At 44.4% G+C, this 17,416-nt stretch overlaps 2 protein-coding genes across 2 annotated transcripts in view; one reads left to right on the forward strand and one right to left on the reverse strand.

The window, feature by feature from the left end:
* Positions 1-1,969, reverse strand: part of ggt7 (gamma-glutamyltransferase 7) — a 59,795-nt gene extending 57,826 nt beyond the window's left edge. Inside the window, exon 1 of the mRNA XM_080204680.1 lies at positions 1,703-1,969. Within this exon, the coding sequence (XP_080060806.1) occupies positions 1,703-1,874 (172 nt within the window). The 5' untranslated portion in view covers positions 1,875-1,969. The remainder of the gene's footprint in view (positions 1-1,702) is intronic.
* Positions 1,970-12,669: 10,700 nt separating this feature from the next.
* The window catches only part of cyld2 (cylindromatosis (turban tumor syndrome) 2), a 46,719-nt gene continuing 41,972 nt past the window's right edge, over positions 12,670-17,416 (forward strand). Inside the window, exons 1-3 of the mRNA XM_080204678.1 lie at positions 12,670-12,940; positions 14,297-14,574; positions 15,696-16,145. Of these exons, the coding sequence (XP_080060804.1) occupies positions 15,735-16,145 (411 nt within the window). The 5' untranslated portion in view covers positions 12,670-12,940; positions 14,297-14,574; positions 15,696-15,734. The remainder of the gene's footprint in view (positions 12,941-14,296; positions 14,575-15,695; positions 16,146-17,416) is intronic.

The following is a 17,416-nucleotide window of genomic DNA, read 5'->3' on the forward strand; positions in this document are numbered from 1 at the left end:
ATAGGGCCTGGGTGGGATTGTGGTCAGCGCAGACTTGATGGGCTGAATGGCGTCATTTGCACAGTAAGGATTCTATGGAAACATGGACACATGTCAAGGAAAGAAGCTGAACAATTTTCATCTTTGCTCTCTGGGTATATCCTGGCAAGGCTAAATGCTGAATGTGGCAGTCCTCACAAAGGTTGAGCTCCCACGCTTGCCAACATTTATCAAACAGAGGCAGCTTTGTTTGCTCAGGCACATCCACAGGACATCAATGGAAGATAGTCATGTACCCAAGGACTTTCTATATGGTGCCAGCTGACCACAGGATGTCCAAAGGTCAAGGATACCCGCAAGTGTGACACCAAGGCCCTAAACATCGATCATCATACCTGGGAGTCAGGAGACAGAGGGAAATAGAAACACTTCCTGTGGGTTGGCATACACCACCACAAAGACCAGTGACTTGGCAACAGGCACCAAAGCTAAAAATAAGCCAAAATGACACTTCACACAAGGAGAGAATTAAGAGCTGGAGTAGGCTACATGGTCTCTCAAGCCTACTTTGCCATTCACTATCGTCATGGCTGGTTTTGGGTTTCAACTCCACTTTCCTGCCCACTCCCCACATTCCCCGAGTGACCAAAAATCTCTTTATCCCAGTCTTAGACATATTCAGTGAAGCATCCACAACCCTCTGAGGTGAAGAATTCCAAAAATTCACAACCTCTTCACAGAATCCCTACAGAAGGAGGCCATTCAGCCCATCGAGTCTGCACTGACTCTCCAACAGAGCATCCCACCCAGACTGCGCCAGCAAACCATGTTCAATTCCAGCCTTGGGTCACTGTGTGGAGTTTACACATCCCTGCCCCCCACCACCACTGTGTTTGTATGGGTTTGCTCTGATTTCCTCCCACTGTCCAAAGACCATAGAATCCTACAATGCAGAAGAGGCCCTTCAACCCATCGAGTTCACACCAACACATTAGAAACATCTGAACACCCAGCAGGGAGTGCTGGATTGGCCGTGCTAAATTACCCCTTGGTATCAGGGGGATTCTCAGGGTAAATACATGGGGTTACTGGAATAGGGCTTGGGTGGGATTGTTGTCAGTGCGGACCGAATGGCCTCCTTCTGCACTGTGGGGATGGTATGAATATTTCTCACAGTACTACAGATGGGATCTGGCGAGAACACTGTGCAACTGGTCCTTATCGCTGCACCTCTTGCAATAAAGCCTTGCGTGCCATTTACCTCCCTGGCAGCCTGCTGTACTTGCATGGTAATTACACTGGAAGCTGCAATTATGGCACTGAGTGGCAGCATCATCCATCAAAAATGGAAGAGTACCAAGGACGGCTACCCAATTCAATTAGACCTACAAATCGATGCTTGTTCGGTCACACTGTCAAACAATACAGCAGCAGCTCAGGCCAGTAATCCTAAACGGAGTTAACTTCACAACCCTGGAGAAGGAAGTGTTAAAGCCGGTATGCAGGCATTTCCTTGTCGATCCGCTTCCACCTGCCTACATAATCTTACATTTCATCATCTGATACCCACATTAACACCACGCCAAAATTAATAAATAACCCCCATTAGAAAATACATACATGTTTACATGTAACAGAAACAGACACGTTAACACATCACATCATGTTTCCACCTGCACAAGGGTAATGTCACAGTGGAAATGATACACTGGCTCCCACCAACCTGTCGTGTCCGGGTCGCAGAGAGACGAGTCGTCCTCCTTGCGGTACCGCAGGACATTGTCGGTGGAGCCGGCGTCTTCTTCGGGCAGCCGGGGAAAGCTGGTGATGCTCATGTAATCTACCGGCGAGTAGGCCCCGAGGTTGGTCTCCTGCCCGGCGTCTTCCTCTGCCATGGTGCACCTCTCCTCTCACCTAACCTGCCCGGCGTCGCCCCCTGAACAGAGCTGCCCGGTGGCTGGGGTGGGGGAATGGATACAAGGATAAAGCAGCAGTGATTTTCCCCCCACCCCACCCCCCCCCAGCCCCAGCCCAGCCCCCTGGAGTGCTTCCAGTCCGGGTTCTCTCTGCGATACACTGTCGCTTTGTCTGTCTCAATGTTGCCTTTTAAAAAACAACATAAGATCTGTAAACCTGCCTTGCAGGAAGCCGGGGAGAAACCGTGACTCTAGGTTAAATGCCAGAGCTAAGACTATTTGCTTTCTATAAAAACCAGAAAAATCAAGTGGGCGGGGAGCTTGAAATATCAATGGTTCAGATAAAAAAGCGTATGCATCAGGTGACAACCTCAGCCTTATGCACACTCATGCTATTGTAATATGCATGCATATCTACACACGCAATCTTTGCATAGAAAATGCTATCTGTGCAAGTTAACTATTTCCGTTAAAGGGAAGAGTGTTGTCTGGTCAAAATGCATCTACAATTTAATTCAATAGGAATGTGGCATTGGGATGGATGATTACATTAAAGGGTTCTGTGTATGGAATGGTGATGATGCTTTTCGTAAAAGTGATGGGATCGCCACTGTACTGCACTGCAGAGGCGGACTCCAGACTGGACAGCATACAAGTTGTGCCCACCATTCCCCGTTTTGCTGGATTTCTCCAAGCAGGATTGTGCCTTGTTGCTGACACAGTGAAAACAGCAGGCTTCTCAAGAACAGTGTTCTTCGTTGTTCCCAACCCGGCGTCAGCTTGTTGATGTTTCACAACCAAGTTCGACTTTCGGTCCAGGAGCAAAGCGCTGACAAGCCGAAAGAAAAACAGAAACCACTCCCACAGTCCGAAAGACGTGCTGGTTTAGGTGCATTGGCCGTGCTAAATTCTCCTTTAGTGTACCCGAACAGGCGCTGGAGTGTGGTGGCTATGAGGTTTTCACAGTAACTTCATTGCAGTGTTAATGTAAGCCTACTTAAGAGTCATAGAGGTTTACAGCATGGAAACAGGTCCTTTGGCCTAACTTGCCCATGCTGCTCTTTTTTCTTGAAACCCCTAAGCTAATCCCAATTGCCCACATTGGCCCATATCCCTCTATATCCATCAAACCCATGTAACTATCTAAATGCTTTTGAAAGACAGAATTGTACCCACCTCTACTACTACCTCTGGCAGCTTGTTCCAGACACTCACCACTCTCTGTGTGAAAAAAATTGCCTCTCTGGACACTTTTGTATCTCTCCCTTCTCACCTTAAACCTATGCCCTCTAGTTTTAGACTCATCCAATTTTGGAAAAAGATATTGACTATCAAGCTGATCTGTGCCCCTCATTATTTTATAGACATCTATAAGATCACCCCTCAGCCTCCTACACCCCAGAGAAAAATGTCCCAATCAATCCAACCTCTCCTTATAACTCAATCCATCAAGTCCCGTAGCATCCTAGTAAATCTTTTCTGCACTCCTAGTTTAATAATATCTTTTCTATAATAGTGTGACCAGGATTACACACAGTATTCCAAGTGTGGCCTAACCAATGTCTTGTACAACTTCAACAAGATGTTCCAACTCCTGTATTCAGTGTTCTGACCAATGAAACCAAGCATGCTGAATGACTTCTTCACCATTCTGTCCACCTGTAACTCCACTTTCAAGGAGCTATGAACTTTTTGTTCTGTAACTCTCCCCAACACCCTACAGTTAACTGAGTAAGTCCTACCCTGGTTCAATCTACCAAAATGCATCACCTCACATTTGTCTAAATTAAACTCCATCTGCCATTCGTTAGCCCACTGGCCCAATTGTGACACTAATAAGTAAACTCTAAGCTTTAACCGATTCGATTAATAATCTGGAACTGTGAAGCTGAATGTTGTTAAAAATAAACCCATCCAGTTCAGGGAAGGAAATCTGCCCTCCTTAACCTGGTCTGGCCTACCTGTGACACCTGACCTACAGCAATGTGGTTGACTCTTAATTGCCCTCTGATAGGATGTGGTAATGCACTCAACTCAAGGGCAATTAGGGATGGGCAACAAATGTTGACTTTGCCAGTGACACCCACATTCCCGGGTTGGCAGGAATGCCCCCTGGAGTTGGTGGGACTGTCCTACAAGCAGAGATTGTTTTGACTGGGCCTGTATTCTATGGAATTTAGAAGGATGAGAAGAAATCTGATTGAAAGGTATTAAATTCTAACAGGGCTGGACAGGCTTGACGCGGGGAAATAAAAGCTAAATACTGCGGATGCTGGAATCTGAAACCAAAAACAGAAAATGCTGGAGAAAGTCAGCAGGTCTGACAGCATCTGGGGGAGAGAGAGAGTAGAGTCAACATTTTGAGTCAGGAATGCAGGGAGGATGTTTTCCCTGGTTGGGGAATCTAGAAATAGGGGACACAGTCTCAGGATATGGGAAAGAACATCTAGGATGGAAATGAGGAAAAATGTCTTCACTCAAAGAGTAATGGATCGGTGGAATTCTCTACCACAGAAGGCTGTGGAGACCAAGTCATGGAATGTATTCAAGAAAGAGGTAGATATATTTTTGGGTTTTAGTGGCATCAAGGAGTGTGGGGAGAAAGCAGGAATGTGGCATTGAGATAGATGATTATATTGAATGGCGGCAGAGCAGGCTCAAAGGGCCCAATGGCCTCCTCCTGCTCCTAGCTTCCATGTTTCTATGAAAGATAAAAATTTTAAAAAGCAGCAGGCCTGTAGCATCTGTAGAGAGAATTAACTTGGGTCAGATTTTAAATATGTATGTAGGTGGGTTTTGTACTAATGCATTGGATGATATGAACTATTTCTTCCAATGATCTAAAGAAAGTACTTTGCATGAGCTCATAACCTCATAGAATCCCTACAGTGCAGAAGGAGGCCATTCGGCCCGCCAGCCTGCATCGACCACAATCCCACCTAGGTCCTATCCCCTTAACCCCATGCATTTACCTTTGCCAGTGCCCCTGACACTCAGGGGTGATTTAGTATGGTCAATCCACCCAACCTGCACATCTTTGGAGTGTGGGAGGAAACTGGAGCATCCCAAGGAAACCCACGCAGATACGGGGAGAATGTGCAAACTCCGCACAGACAGTGACCCAAGCCCAGAATTGCAAGGCAGTTAACAATTTATATTCTGGTCAACCAGACAAAATTTGATGCTGAAATGTCATCAATCATAACACAATTCCTTTCACAAAGAGCATTGCCAAATGGACTCTCAATTGCCGATCTCTCATCTTGCATGAGCAAATTCACCTCCATTGTCAATCAAGATTTTTTTTTCTAATCTTCCCAGTTCAGTCCCTTTCTGCGTTTCTATAATTTTAGCTATAATATCTCTTTTTCCTTATGACACATTAGTATAGAAATATTAAATCTCGTGGGCAGGTCAATGCAATAAAAAATTGCTGAAAAAAGATACATGCTGTCAAAGTTTTTCATCTTGTACTCATCAGATCAGATTTGCAAAAATACCCATTGTATAAAGAAAAGCTTCAACCGCATCTCTCTTTTTTCAGCAATTTTTTAAGAAGTGTATTTATTAGTCACAAGTAAAGCTTCCATTAACATTACAATGAAATTTACCCTAATTGCCACACTTCAGCACCTGTTCAGGTCAATGCACCTAACCAGCATGTCTTTCAGACTGCGGGAGGAAACTGGAACACCCAGAGGAAACCCATGCAAACTCCACACAGTGATCCAAGCTGGGAATCAAACCCGGGTCCCTGCAACTATGAGATAGCAGTGCTGACTACTGCACCACCGCGCGTCCCATATCCTTTGCCTGCTCAGAATTTGGAACCTACTCACAGTGGTGTCAATCTGTTTTATGAAGGTTTAACGAAGTTTCTTGGCTATTGCACTGTCTGCCCCTGTTTATAAAGTCCATTGAAAGCTCAGGTTTCAGCACGATGCACTGTACAACTAATGGCTTTGTCAGGCAAATACTATACAACTTGATTGTTCATACCATGCAACCATCTCCACTCATCTTAACCACACCCTAGATAATTCCAGCCAACAACAGCCAAAAGATTTGAACCTCACAAGCACTGTAAACAAGAATCCTACGCACAAATGAGAATATTTTGAACTGACAGTGACTTATTCTACTGGCTCATAACTCCTGGTTTCACTTCCAACTTTAAAAATGGCAAAAGGTTCCAGTCAGTTGGCACCTACCAATGCTAACAAAATAAAAATTACATTTTAATTGAGTGATAAATAGTATCTCATTACAAATTGAAATTTGATTTGATTTATTATTGTCACATATATTAACATACAGTGAAAAGTATTGTTTCTTGCCATACAGACAAAACATACCACCAACTATGGCAAGGTCTGCAAGTCACAACAGGTGACAAGATGAAGGCATGTAAAATTGCCAGCTCCAATGCACCCTTCCCTGATGAATTCAAGGCATTCTATGCCCATTTTGAACAAGAGGTCAGCGAGAGCATGCCCTCCACCCTGAAAGCCTCAGATGAACCTGTATCTGAGGTCAACATTGCGGATGTCAGAGCAGTCTTCTTGGAGGTTACCCCATGGAAAGTGACTGGCCCAGATGGGGTACCTGGATGAGCACTCCAATCCTGCACAGACCAACTGGTGGGGGTATTCGCAGATATCTTCAACCTCTATATCAATCTGAGATTGCTCTCTGCTTCAAGAAGAAAGTATCATCTTGGTTCCAGGTAGCGTGCCTTAATGACTATCATCCGGTCATTCTGACATCCATCATTATGAAGTGCTTTGAAATGTTAGTCATGGCACAAATCAATTCCAGCCTCCCAGACTACATGGATCCACTGCAGTTCATCTGTTGCCACAACAGATACACAGCAGATGACATTTCCCTGGCCCTGTACTCAAACCTTGGAACACCTAGGTAACAAGGACACTACGTCAGACTCCTATTTATCGACTACAGCTCAGCCTTCAACACAATTATTCCTATGAAACTCATCTTCAAACACCGTGGCCTGGGGCTCTGTAACTGGATCCTTAACCCACAGACCGCAATCAGTAAGGATTGGCAACAACACCACCTCCACAATTATCCTCAACACTGGTGTCCCACAAGGCTGTGTCCTCAGCCCCCTACTGTACTCCTTATACACCTATGACTGTGTGGCCAAATTCCCCTCCAACTTGATTTTCAAGTTTGCCGATGACACCACTGTAGTGAGTTGGATCTCAAACAACGATAAGACAGAGTACAGGAATGAGAGAAAATGGTGAACTGGTGTGACAACAGTAACCTCTCCCTCAATGTCAACAAAATGAAGAAGATAGTCATTGACTTCAGGAAGAGTAATGGAGTATATGCCCCTGTCTACATTTACGAAATAGAAATAGTCGAGAGCTTCAAATCTTTAGGTGTCCAGATCACCAACAACTTGTCTCAATCTTGCCAGCACTATAATTGAAAAAGCCCACGAACGCCTCTACTTTCTCAGAATACTGAAGAAATTTGGCATGTCTGCTACAACTGTCACCAACTTTTACAGATGCATCATAAAAAGTGTTCTTTCTGCTTATCTCATAGCTTAGTATGGCTCTGTCCAAGACTGCAAGAAACCTCAAAGGGCTGTGAACGAAGCCCAGTCCATCACTCAAACCAGCCTTCTACCCATTGACACTGTCCACACTTCCAGCTGCCTCAGAAAAGCAGTCAGTATAATTAAAAACCCCATGCACCCCAGACATTCCCTCTTCCGCCTTCTTCCATTGGGAAAAAGATACAAAAGTCTGAGGACACGTACCAACCAATTTAAGAACAGTTTATTCCCTGCTGCCATCAGACTTTTGAATGGACCTACCTCGCACTAAGTTGATCTTTCTTTACACCCTAACTATGACAGTAAGACTACATTGTCCACACTCTCCTTTCCTTCTCTATGAACAGTATGCTTTGTCCGTGTAGTGTGCAAGAAACAATACTTTTCACCGTATGCTAATACATGTGACAACCATAAATCAAATCAAATCAAAAAGATCCCAAAAAGAAACCCATTTGGCTGCACTTTTCATGGGAACTAGGTGAGTGTATGGGATGGGAGTGAATGAGGATAATCTTCTGTCACCAACCTGCTAGATCTCCAGCCAACTCTGAAGATGACAAAGTTCAAACAGAAATTCGTAAATACTTTTCACTGTTTCCCAATACATGTGACAATAATAAATCAATTCAATTCAATGTGGTAAGTAAGATGGGAATCTGGCACAGTCTTACTACTCAACCGCCATTGCTGGTGTTCAGAGTAATAACAATCATAGTTGATTAGCCTGCCAATTAGGATGGTCTGGCTCCAGACTGGCTCTTTGGATACCGACCATCCAGATTGACAGGTCACTTGGTCGATGAGCCTGGGCCTCCTGGATGCACAGTCCCCTTGTGCATCACCCTGTCCCAGGCCCTAGACCAACCTACTGTGCTCTACAATTAAAGGAGTTTGAACCGAATATATTCATCAAACTCCTTGTGACCAACATATTATGCACATTTATCAGTTTGGGGTGGCACGGTGGCACAGTGGTTAGCCGAGTTCAATTCCTGGCTTGGGTCACTGTTTGCATGGAGTTTGCACATTCTGTCTGTGTCTGCATGGGTTTTCTCTGGGTGATCTGGTTTCCTCCCATAGTTCGAAAGATGTGCGGGTTAGGTCGGTTGGCCTTGCTAAGTTGTTCCTTAGTATCAGGAGGACTAGCTAGGGTAAATGAATGGGATTATGGGGATAGGACCTGGGTGGAATTATGGTTGGTACAGACTCGATGGGCTGAATGACCTCCTTCTGCACTGTAGGATTCTATGATTTCCTTTATCTTCTTTCTCAGAACTATTTTCTTAATGTGTCATTTCAAAGATCCTATCTCTTCATTATGGGCAGTTTGCCATACAATGACACTTCGAGTCACAGCTAAAGTGTCTGTCAACTTGACCTTGGGCTCTTCTGGAATTTATTCCCCTATTATTAATGTTCCAATTTCATCTTCTGCTGATATAACCAGAATTGCTAAATATGCTTTCATCACCATTTTGTCTGTCCTTAATCCTCATCATTGATGCCTGCATCCATTATCTCAAATATTATAAATTGCCAACCAGCAAATCCTATCTTCTTTGGCCTGTAAATTCTGAGCTCTGAGGAACTGTATTGGAGGGGGAAACCAAAGATGCACTGGGAACCACCCCTGTTTGAGCAATTGCCGTGAAGTGGGAACTATTTGAAAACGTTTCAGTTTATTTACTGGTGTCACAAGTAGGCTTACATTAACACTGCAGTGAAGTTACTGTGAGAATCCCAAAGTCGGCACACTCCAGCTCCAGTTCGGGTGCACACCTGAATTTAGCATGACCAATGTACCCAACCAGCATGTCTTTCGGACTGTGTGAAGAAACCAGAGAAACCCATGCAGACATAGGGAGAACATGCAGCTTCTGTACAGTGGCCCAAGCCAGGAATTGAACTCGGGTCCCTGGCACAGTGCATTGCAAATTTTGGATGGCTTTGATTGTTACAATAATAGTTACCCAGAAAAAGGTAGAAGAATTAAACCACTTCTAGCTTCCGGATAACTGTTGTACTGACCTCCCCTGACCACCCAGGGGACAACTCCCAACATCCAGGGATCCCAAAATTACACTAGGGCAATCTTTTGTACAATTTGTTGAAGTCCATTGATACCTTTCTGCAGTCTGCATCTTTCTTCTTCATTATCAACAACATGATCATTTTGTATTGTCTGCAAATTTCTTCATCATACCCCCTACATTTAAATACGTCATGAAAAGTACTGAGCCCTGCAGAACCCCACCCATCAGTCTTTACCCTTTGCTTCAGCAACTGTGCCAATTTTGGATCCAACTTTCCCTTGGATCCCATGTGCTTTACACTTTTCTGACCAGACTGCCATGTGGGTCCTTGACAAAATCCAACTGAAAACCATGTGACTACATCAAATGTACTCGACTCTCAGAGAATCATAGAATCCCTACAGTACAGAAAGAGGCCATTCGGCCCATCGAGTCTGCACCGACAACAATCCCACCCAGGCCCTATCCCCCAACCCCACATATTTTCCCTGCTAATCTCCCTGACGCAAGGGTCAATTTAGCATGGCTAATCAACCTAACCCGCACATCTTCGGATTGTGGGAGGAAGCCGGAGTGCCTGGAGGGAGTGCATACAACACAGAGAGAACACGCAAACCCCACACAGACAGTGACCCAAGACCGGAATTGAACTTGGGTCCCTGGCATTGTGAGGCAGCACTGTTACCCACTGTACTGCCATGCTGCTACTTATTACCTCCTTGGAAAATTCAATCAGGTTAATCAGATATGGCCTTCGCAAAAAAAATCCATGCCAATTGTCCCCTGATTAATTCCATACCTTTCTAAATGATGTTTTATACAAATCAAATATATTTAATCCAAAACATTAATCTTTTTTCTCTTTTCAAAGTCTTATTTCCCATCTTCAATGTGTTAAATATTGGCCCTTAAATGCACACAAACTATAACAGTTAAGTTTAGTCAGTTAAATAAATATCATGGTTACTGGTAATCACATCATGGATATTTTCAGTTGTTGGAACATTGCCATTTATCATAATCCTGTCATGCCGTGAAGGCACAAAGAAAACAACATCTTAAAAACTTGTTTCTCTTTCCTAATCTCTTCCATAAATTCTGTTTTTCAAAATGGGCGAAGCCTAACTCTTCAACCTCCTGGAATGTAACTTGTATGAAAATTGCAGCCAAGCCAACACAAAGAATTAATAAACAAATCGCTTGCACCAGCCAGCTCTGAACAAATACAGAGCTATTGTGATTCCGCATCCCCAACATTATGCTAATGACCCACAGTTATCTGCTCAAAGTACAGTGGGTTTTAACAAGGAGACTGAATGTACATTGTTAGCCCTGTGGCTCAACTTGAAACCACCATGTGACATGACCAAGGCTTGAATTTCTTTAATTGTTTACATTTTGAATTTGGCCTTCCATTGTGGTTTAACCTCAGAAGAGAAACCCAGGGCGGGATTTTTCTGGTCACGCCCACTCCAAGACCAGAAATTTCCGCTCGGGGTCAGCTGACCATTCAAAGTTCTGTTAAATGTCCCATCCATGACGATTCCCAAGGCGGACAGGAACGGAATATTTTGCCCACGGACTCCAGGTTAGCAGCCTGCCCCTCACCTCCATTGCTCTCAAAATCTGATCTCCAGAAAGAACCTTGTATTTCACTGACAGTCCCCTACATCTCATCACTACCAATCACAAGGAGCAGAAAAGTTCTGTTTTCTATTGCAGGGTGCCTGTATGTGGGCAAGCCACTGTGCTGAATATTGCAGCGAGACACCCCCCTGCTTCAGGGACTGTCAGTGAGTCCCCCCAAGGGACTGTCAGTAGGACACCACCCCCCACGCCCCCCCAGGACTGTCAGTGAGATCCCCTCCCCCAGGGACTGTCCGTGAGATCCCCTCCCCCAGGGACTGTCCGTGAGATCCCCTCCCTCAGGGACTGAGAGTGAGACCCCCCCCGCCACGGGACTGTCAGTGAGATCCCCCCCCCAGGGGCTCTCAGTGAGACCCTCCTCCCCCCCAGGGACTGTCAGTGAGACCCCCTCCCCCAGGCACTGTCAGTGAGATCCTCCCAGGGACTGTTAGTGAGACCCCCTTCGGGGTCAGTCAGTGAGATTCACCCCCCCTGCATCCCACCCCAGGACTGTCAGTGAGAGCCACCCCACCCACCTCCCATGTGTATGTGTTGAGGTGTGAGTACATTAGAAAATCAGCCTCAGCCCCTGTGCTGTTTAAAGACCTTCCTTTAACAATGGAGTGGATACATGTTGTGGGATTATATGGAGCCTGTAAATGGATACATGTTGTGGGATTATATGGAGCCTGTAAATGGATACATGTTGTGGGATTATATGGAGCCTGTAAATGGATACATGTTGTGGGATTATATGGAGCCTGTAAATGGATACATGTTGGGGGATTACATGGAGCCTGTAAATGGATACATGTTGTGGGATTACATGGAGCCTGTAAATGGATACATGTTGGGGGATTATATGGAGCCTGTAAATGGATACATGTTGTGGGATTACATGGAGCCTGTAAATGGATACATGTTGTGGGATTACATGGAGCCTGTAAATGGATACATGTTGTGGGATTACATGGAGCCTGTAAATGGATACATGTTGTGGGATTACATGGAGCCTGTAAATGGATACATGTTGTGGGATTACATGGAGCCTGTAAATGGATACATATTGGGGGATTACATGGAGCCTGTAAATGGATACATGTTGGGGGATTACATGGAGCCTGTAAATGGATACATGTTGGGGGATTATATGGAGCCTGTAAATGGATACATGTTGGGGGATTACATGGAGCCTGTAAATGGATACATGTTGGGGGATTACATGGAGCCTGTAAATGGATACATGTTGGGGGATTATATGGAGCCTGTAAATGGATACATGTTGGGGGATTACATGGAGCCTGTAAATGGATACATGTTGGGGGATTATATGGAGCCTGTAAATGGATACATGTTGGGGGATTATATGGAGCCTGTAAATGGATACATGTTGGGGGATTATATGGAGCCTGTAAATGGATACATGTTGGGGGATTACATGGAGTCTATAAATGGATACATGTTGGGGGATTATTTCCAGCGGTTGCTGCCTGCTGCAGGCAGCAAGGAGTGCGAGCAGCGGCTGTTTTGCTTTCACTTTGGGTTTTGTCCCCTCCTCTCCTTGTCCCGACAGCATTGCAGATCCGGTGCTCACATCTCTCTTCCGCATTCTGGATTCATCTATTTTCGCCCCAGTAACCCCGCGCGAGTTTTTTTTTAAAAAGACGGGGGATTTTTTTCCGAGGATATCTGAGTCTGTATCTCTTTGGTGAATTGTTTGTTTTGAACGATGCTGTTTTGTCCTTGTTGCTGCCCGGACTGAGGCTCAGACTGGCCTTGCAGAGTTTCTGGTATTCACACATTACTTTCCAGATTGAAAGCACTGCTGGTTTAAGAGTGTCCAGCGGCCTTCCTGTGCCGCTGGACAAATTGCTATTGTTTGAGCAGCAGTTGGGAGTTTTACTGAATTATTCCCAATTTGTGTCGGAAACTGGTGGAAGCTTTAGTCGGAGGGCAGGAAGGATCTATCAGCCCATTCTGCGGATGAGGGGCTCCAGCTATGTTTAAAGTTTATTTATTATTGTCACAAGTAGGCTTACATTAAAGCTGCAATGAGGTTATTGTGAAAATCACCCTAGTCGCCACACTCTGGCAACTGTTTGGGTACATTGAGGGTGAATTTAGTATTGTCACAGTACAAAGATGTGCAAGTTAGGTGGATTGGCCATGCTAAAATTGCCCCTTAGTGTCAGGGGGGACTAGCTAGGGTAAATGCATGGATTTATGGGGATGAGACCTGGGTGGGATTGTGGTTGGTGCAGACTCGATGGGCCGAATTCTACGATCTAACCAGAACCCAGGGGGAAACCCATGGGGAGAACTTGCAGACTCCACACAACCAGTGACCCAAGCCAGGAATTAAACGCAGATCCCTGGCTCTGTGAGGCAGCCGTGCCTCCTGGTAGATAGTTTGTAGGTGTTGTTAGTTATTAGAAACCCGGCTGTGCTGCTTGGAAAAGAGAGGAGATTTGATAAAAGTATTCAAAATCAGCAGGCGTCCAGAGAAAGTAGATGGGGAGAAACTGTCCCGGGGGGGCAGAAGGATTGTGAACAAGGTTTAAGGTATAAAAACAGAAAATGCTGGGTGAACTCAGCAGCATCTGTGGAAAGTAATAGAGTTAATGTTTCATGATCCCTTTGCAGATCAGATTTAAGGTGATGGGTTAAAGAACCATTGGTGACACAAGAAAACACTTTGGGTGAGATTTTCCATCCATGGCACTCCCAGTACCCTCAATATCGCACCCCCCCCCCCCCCCCCCACCCAACCAAGGTCACTGGACCTCTGCATGACCTGCCTGCCCGCTACAATTCCTGTGGCAGGCGTGACGGAGAAATTCCTTCCTTTGAGTAGAGTGATTGGGATCTGGAATGTGCACTGCGATGGAGGCAGATTAGGTCTTAGCTTTCAAAAGAGAGCTGGACAATTATCTGAAGAAAAATAACACGCAGGGTTATGGAGAAAAGGATGGGGGACTGGGACCAGGTGAATTGCTATTGCAGAGAAACATGGACGTGACAGACTGAATGATGGCCATCTTTGCTGTTCTATAACTGAGTAATGCTTGCTGTTGTGATTATTGTGATTATGCAAAGTGGATCGATACAGTTCCTTCAATAATCTCTCGCTTTCTTTTCCATCATAGGGCCTGAATTGAACACCTAGTCACTAAGACAAGGCATTGTCTAATAGAGCACAAGGAAGAGTCAGTGAATTCAATCTTACGCTAATGTGAATTGGCTAAAGTGTGATTGAACAGCAGGAGCGAGTCTTTATGGAGACACCTTTGCAAAATACCTTCGCCACATACCTGTGTGTAAGATATAGTACACTACTTATCACGGAACTGGGAGCTGGAACAGGGTGTGTCAAATCTTGGCCTTTCACTCGAATGTGTACTCCACCTCCAGGATCCATGTACAAGTAAGTAGAATGTTGGTTCTTATTCTGCTGAAATGGTCAATGAGGCAAATGTAGTCACTTTTACTCATCCATCCTATCCGATGTCTTTCTCAATGATGTTTTGGCTGATATTATTAGGCATGACCATCTTCTATACCCTAGCCATAACTGTAAGACTACATTCTGCACTCTCCTTTCCTTATCCATGAACGGTATGCTTTATCTGTGCAGTGCGCAAGAAACAATATTCACTGTATGTTAATATATGTGATAATAATAAATCAAATCAAATCATGAATTTTCTCTACAAAGTGTTTCTGAAAGATTTGTAAATCTTTTTTAAATAAATAAAATTGAGTTGATTTGATTTATTATTGTCACATGTATTAACATACATTGAAAAGTATTGTTTCTTGCGCGCTATACAAACAAAACATACCGATCATAGAGAAGGAAATGAGAGCGTGCAGAATGTAGTGTTACAGTCATAGCTAGGGTGTAGAGAAAGATCAACTTAATGTGAGGCAAGTCCATTCAAAAGTCTGACAGCAGCAGGGAAGAAGCTATTCTTGAGTCGATTGGTACGTGACCTCAGACTTTTGTATCTTTCTCCCAACAGAAGAAGGTGGAAGAGTGAATGTCCGGGATGCGTGGGGTCCTTAATTATGCTGGCTGCTTTGCCGAGGCAGCAGGAAGCATAGACAGAGTCAATGGATGGGAGGCTGGCTTGTGTGATGAATTGGGCTACCTTCATGAGCCTATGTAGTTCCTTGCGGTCTGGGGCAGAGCAGGAGCCATGCCAAGCTGTGATACAACCAGAAAGAATGCTTTCTATGGTGCGCCTGTAAAAGTTGGTGAGAGTTGTAGCTGACATACGAAAATTCCTTAGTTTTCTGTGAAAGTTGTGGCGTTGGTGGGCTTTCTTAACTATAGCGTAAGCCATTGAGTACTTGTTGGATTCTCCAAGAAATTAAGCTGTACTTTACTCTAATTGCAGTATTGACAACTTTGCATGGCCAGCTCACGAAGGGACCCTGAAGATGTTGATTGCAAAGCGATAAGGGAATCTACCCATATTGGTATAATGTATGATTGCGTTCATCCTTGAGGACAAGGATTGTTCATTGCATCATCTTTTTCAGGTTCACGTGTTTATAAGCTTTGAATCACCCACAAGCAGAATGAGAGGAATTGAAAAAGATAAACATTATTTTATCGTGATGAAAGAATTTACCGACAACAGGAAGAAGGTTCCAAAAGGCTTGTTGGGATATTTGAGCAAGTCAGAAGCTCAGGAATTAGTTGCCGTTGTGGAGCAGGGCAAAAAAGTCATGAAAGTGAAGAAGGAAGATTTCAAAGAAATCAGCAAGGATGAAGCAGAGTTGCTCCTGGAAATTCAGGATATTAACCGTCGATATGAACTTATTCAGGACGAAAAGCTCTTCAAGTCTATTTCTAACCTACAAATTAATGACGTTGTAGAAGTGCGACGAAGCAGTGGAACGTTGGTAGGAATTGTCAAAAACATTAAAAACTCAACACGAGAAAATGGATTGAAACTACAGGGATCGTTGTTTCAAGTTGAGTTGGTGGTGAGTAACACACAATTGGTAAATGTTACAGGGTGGGCTGGGTGGCAGCAGTTCCTGGCAAAACCTTTGTAACAAGTCCTCAGACGCAAAAGTCCCTTCACCAAAATTCCTTTAGTTACAAGTCTGGCAACAGCATAGAGAGCGCTTTCAGGGTGGCACGGTGGTTAGTGCCTCACAGTGCCAGGGACCCGGGTTCAATTCCCGGCTTGGGTCACTCTCTGTGAGGAGTTTGCATGTTTTCCCCGTGCCTGTGTGGGTTTCCTCCGGGTGCTCCGGTTTCCTCCCACAGTCTGAAAGACGTGCGTGTTAGGTGCATTGACTCAAACAGGTGCTGGAGTGTGGCAACTAGGGGAATTTCACAGTAACTTCATTGCAGTGTTAATGTCAGCCTTACTTGTGACTAATAAATAAGCTTTAACTTTTATTCAGTTAGCAGTCTACACTCGGAGTCCCAGAGGAACTAACACGCCTCGTTAAGTACAAAGCAAGAGGCTTTCTGATTAGCCCATCAATTTGGCCCTTAATCAGGGAGCCCATATTCTATCACCTCACCTTGATCACCTGATTAAAGTTGTTACACTTCACAACATGATTTAACTCCACAAGGCATTTGTATTTTTATCAATTTGTACATATTTTGCAAAGGTTAAGCTCAGGACTTGAGGTTGAAACACCCTGAGATGTGAGAAAATATATAATTGATTCTGTCTTGTCCAACAATCAAATTTTATTACTTCCTAATCTCGACTGTATGTTATTGTTTGGGGGTTTAGATGTTTGTGTGATATTCAGGCACTTACTCAGAAGGACTTCCTATATCCAGTGGTTAATTTGATTTCCCATATAGCTTGAATGCACTGAGGCACAGAATGGGGTAGACTTAATAATTAGTAAAGACTAGTGCTGGTTAGATGTATCGGCCATGCTAAATTCTCCCTCAGCGTGTTCCGATTAAGTGTCAGACTGTGGCGACTAGGGGGTTTTCACAGAAACTTCAATGCAGTTGTTAATATTAGCCTACTTGTGAACTAATAAAGTTTAAAACTAATTTGGATCAAAAACAGAAAATGCTGAAAAGTCTCAGCTGTTCTTATAGCGATCTAGAACAAAATGAGGGGCATAGATCAGGTAGATAGTCAACACCTTTTCCCAATGGTAGGGGAGTCTAAAACTAGAGGGCATAGGTTTAAGGTGAGAGGGGAGAGATACAAAAGGGTCCAGAGTGGCAATTTCTTCACACAGAGGGTGGTGAGTGTTTGGAACAAGCTGCC

Source organism: Carcharhinus amblyrhynchos, chromosome 16, assembly GCF_965287045.1.
Source record: "Carcharhinus amblyrhynchos chromosome 16, sCarAmb.v2.hapA, whole genome shotgun sequence".
Classification (NCBI taxonomy): domain Eukaryota; kingdom Metazoa; phylum Chordata; class Chondrichthyes; order Carcharhiniformes; family Carcharhinidae; genus Carcharhinus; species Carcharhinus amblyrhynchos.